Below are 4,382 nucleotides of genomic sequence, written 5' to 3'. Positions count from 1 at the left end.
AGGTCCCAAAGTGGCAAGGAGGGGCTTGTGGTCAGTTATTAAACTAAACGTACAGTTCAGTTCAGGCCATACAAGTATTTCTGAAAATTTGGTCACGCCAAATATTATGGACAAAGCCTCCTTGTCCAGTCTAGTTTGAAGTTGGTGAGCCAGTTATGGCCAAGGAGGGCTGGTCTGTCACCCTTCACGATCACTAGAGGTAAATCTCCTCTCTGGTTCCCATATTTCGTACTGACAATCTCTTGTCCCATCAAGGGAATGTTTTCACCGGAAAAGGCTGACAGAGCACTTTACTTCCTTTCAGTGGCAGATGAGAGAGATGTTTGTCATACAGAATTTCAGAAACAAGTGTTACAGCAGCTCCTGTGTCAAGCTGCATCTCTAGAGGAGTTCCTTCTAATTGGACATTTACTGTAATTTCCTTTTTTCCATTTCCAACAATATATGTGGGATACAAGGCATTCAAGGGATATGACCCAAACAGTTCATCATCTCCATTTCCTGCTGTCTCATTTAGACTTCTACTTTCAGCAACATACTGTTTAAGTCCCTGTTTAGTTTTACACATCCTTGCTATGTGTCCTACCTTTGAACACTTGTGGCATGTCTCTGTTTTGTACCTACATACTTGCACTGTATGATTTCTACCGCCACATCTGTAAAAGGGCTGGTGATTTTCTGTCCTCTGTGGCCTGGAATTATCACTTGGGGCTTTGCTTTTCCACTCGCTGTTGGCTGGCTTGCTTTTCCACGCACCCTTTGTTCTCTTTTTGTCGATCCTATTCACCGTGGCAGGTCCTTTCATTTTGCTGGCGAACTCCAACGTATTCTTTTATGCTATTTCCATTGATAAAGACAATTCAAATGCTTTTGCAAATGTCAGATTTTGTTCAATAAGCACTTTCACTGAGTAGCCTCCACCTTCAATCCACTAACAAATCTGTCCCTCAGTGCTTCGTCTAAATGGGGACCAAATTCACAATGTGTGGATAGCTGCTTCAACGCTACAACATAATCCGACACGGACTCATTTTCTTGCTGATTCCATTTTTGGAATTTATACCTTTCCATGATAACTAGTGGCTTGGGCTTGTAATGGGATGATAGTTGTGCTCTCAGCACTTCATATGCGAGGCCACCTAACAGTCCATAGGCTTCTGCACCTATTACAGACAGGAAAACGTTGGCCTGTTTACCTTCCTCCACTTCGTTTACGATCATCCATTGCTCAAACCTCTCGAGGTATGACTCAAAGTCTTCTTGACCTTCCTTGTACTCGCCGAGATTTCTGATGAACATGGCCATGCTGCACCGTTAGCTTCATGCACCACCATGCATGTTAGCATTTTCTATGCTTTTGGCAAAGAAAATGCAAGAATAAAAGGCTCAAGCATTAAAAGAAGCTGTTGCGTCATAAATGTGTATAGTTCTGTGTTGCTTTATCTCAAACAGTTCTAATAATATTGTACACATTACATTTTCTTTGCCAAATTTATGGTATTTCTTTTTAACGATTTTTTCAGGCTTAGATGCCTTTATTAGCAATGGACGGATAGGCAAGTCAGGGGGGCGTGAAATGCAGCTAAGGACCTCCGGCCGGGATACAAACCAGGGTAAGCTGCATATCGTACGTGCATACATGGCATGCGCTCGAACCACTCCGCCACCTGCCCACCGATGGCATTGCTAAACCACAATCTAAAGTGAGGGATGTGTTGTTTCAGGTCAAGATGTATGTGACCAACAGGATAACAAATTTGGAGTTTAAAGCTTCTATAATCTATACTTGGTCAGTACCAGAAGGTTTCTTTCTTTTGTTCGAGTACATTTTTGACATTATTGCACCGATAATGCTCCCACCATGAAATGTGTTGCAGAACTGCCACAATTATGTTTCAGCTTTCTACTCTCATATAACCAACCATGAACAAGTAAAACAGGACTCAGGAACATGAATGCTGAAGCGTTTATTGCAGTAAATGTAAGAGCTTGTGTTTGCAGCGGTTATCATAAAACACATGGGTCCACCTGCAGCACAGCTGATCGTCTGTAGATGGCGACACCGATTTAGAATGAAAACCAAACACCAGCTGGCGATGATCACATGACCTTAGCGCACATGAAGCTATTCTTGTCGTCGCAGTTGTCGTCGTTCCACCATCCCCAGTCTGGAGAACATACAAGAGAAAACATCCCATTGGTCGTGTGGTCACCTGGTGTAAGTCCAACATTCACTCTGTTGTCAGCTGCTTTACTTCCTTCTAACTGTGTGTGTCTGCTGTTTGCTGCGTAGACCTGAGGGGGCTGCAGAATTGTGTAATCATTCCCTGTAGGTTCGTCACTATGAGCAACGTCTTTCATATACAAATAGAAAAACATGTGGCCGGGACAATTTAAGGGGAATCCATGTGGAGGACCAGTTCAGTTCTCAAAACGGGGAACCCCCTTACAAGGGACTGAAACTGAAAATAGCGCTGGATGCGCTGACTTTTGATAGAAGGGGCTGATCCAAAGTAATGATTTTACAAAGTGGATGGGACTTGTCCTACCCTCATACAACACCAACACCCATGGGCTCAATCATGTCATATCAGGCACATGCAACTTAGAAATGAATCTGTCAGCATGATACCCGTTGTTCTTTGCATCACGTTTGAATTATTCCGTCTTTCAGATTTTTCTCAAACTCCATTGTGAATGTTTTGCTTCCACCCATTCTTAGAAGTACAACCTCCATATTTCCTTACCTTTGTGGTTCACCTCGACGCAGTCCTCTGCTCCTTGAAAGTTGTCTGGCTGATATTCGTACCATACGCTGAAGTCAAAGTCAGATCCATCGATGTTTACAAAGTCATCCTGAAAAACACAAAGTGGAGATTCAGTGGTGACATGTGACCCACATACTCCTCTATGTATCGTCCATCAGGGTCTTCCTCACATTCATCCATCGGTCAGTTCACTCACCAGCCAGGCTGTCTTATCTCTGATCACAATGAGGTGTTTCACTGCTTACCCCTGATCTTATGGTCCCAATCCAAAAATCCTGGCGATCGCTGCTGGCACGCAGGCTGGTGCAAAGCGCTTCTGTCATCTGGACGAGACCGTGGATTGAGACCAGTTTACTCGCTAACCCTTCGCAGTGTTCCTGAAATCACAATGGATATAAGTGTTAGTCTTCACCAGGACTTTATCATAACAGATAGATTTATTTTCTGTTTCTGACCTTTGCCTCAGCGAAAGTCTTTTCCTCTGGGAAGTATTTGATACAGCGACCCGCATCAATGCGCATCCATCCGTCACCACATTCTTCCCCTTTGTACATATTCTCACATGTCCAATTAAGTCCATCGGCTGTGGGAGAACACATGCGTTAATGACAAGGTTTTGGTTGTGGTGATGTGTTGGTTGATGATGTGGTACTTACTGCTGAGATCGGCTGTCGACGTGATCAGGATGCCCACCAACAGCAGGACAGTAGTTACCACAGCTGGATGCATGGCTCAGGCCTCGCTAAGTCTTAGTGCTCCGAAAATGAGATATGATCTGAAAAGAATCAGAAGTACACTTCATTCATCCCTCGGGAATCAGTCACACATCAGCTCCAGCATCTTACTGTAATTCAGTCATGGACCCCGAGAACCTCAGCTCGTTGGCCTGTTTCTGATCTCCTGAAACAGAGAGAGAAGAAGAAGATGAGGCTCACCACAGATGTGTTCAGGATTCTCGTTGCTCCTCTGTCAGATTGTCAGAAGGCACTTCCACCCACTTTTAAACTTCCAACTCATGACCTGTGGACATTTTAATCTTCTGCCAATATCAACAAATGTCTTGTTTTATTATGTTAAATCATGAGAATAAACACAGGGAGAAAGTATACTTATGCAACTGACTCTTCTTGAAGGTGTGTGAAAGAAAAAACATTGCTGAAACTCTTTAGCTTTTAGTCGTCGTAACTGTAAAGTTGCATTCACACCAATAGGAGTAGCAAATTTTTTTCTTGCATTACACGCATGACTTTTAATGCAGGATCAGTTGTGTTTATTTGCCGAAGCATTTGTGTTTAGCTGTGTTACCGTTTATATGGCTGAAATAAATAAACAGATAAGAAGGATGCAGAAGTAACTACATGATGACGGCAATTTGTAAAAAGTCTGAAGTCGTGGTTTGTGAGGTCTGTCTGCAAGACGACAAGCAAACATCTTTTTAAATGCTTGTTTTCTGAATGGAGTCTGGTTGAGGGGTGCAAGGCTATGCTAACATTGTAGCTGCTCCATCAACACTCCAAATAAGGTCGATCAGTTTTCAGCCTGCCCTCATGTCTGCCCACCTGTGTCTGGTTATCTCATTCATTTCTTGTGTATTTCGTCTTTCCTGTGTCCGGA

General features: G+C 43.3%; 1 protein-coding gene across 1 annotated transcript; it reads right to left on the bottom strand.

Moving 5' to 3' along the window:
• Nucleotides 1–2,100: 2,100 nt before the first annotated feature.
• Nucleotides 2,101–3,497, bottom strand: LOC311009049 (C-type isolectin Sp-CL4-like; the record flags this gene model as incomplete). The annotated part of the gene is made up of 5 exons (XM_084003022.1): nt 2,101–2,168; nt 2,748–2,856; nt 3,014–3,145; nt 3,224–3,351; nt 3,425–3,497. The coding sequence occupies 5 exons, from the start codon at nt 3,495–3,497 to the stop codon at nt 2,101–2,103; spliced, it is 510 nt and encodes a 169-aa protein (XP_083859148.1).
• Nucleotides 3,498–4,382: the final 885 nt, after the last annotated feature.

This window comes from Eutrigla gurnardus (assembly GCF_963514095.1).
Source record: "Eutrigla gurnardus genome assembly, chromosome: 23".
NCBI classification, from domain to species: domain Eukaryota; kingdom Metazoa; phylum Chordata; class Actinopteri; order Perciformes; family Triglidae; genus Eutrigla; species Eutrigla gurnardus.
Note: the sequence above shows the minus strand (reverse complement) of the source record. Positions and strands in the feature narration are given on the sequence as shown.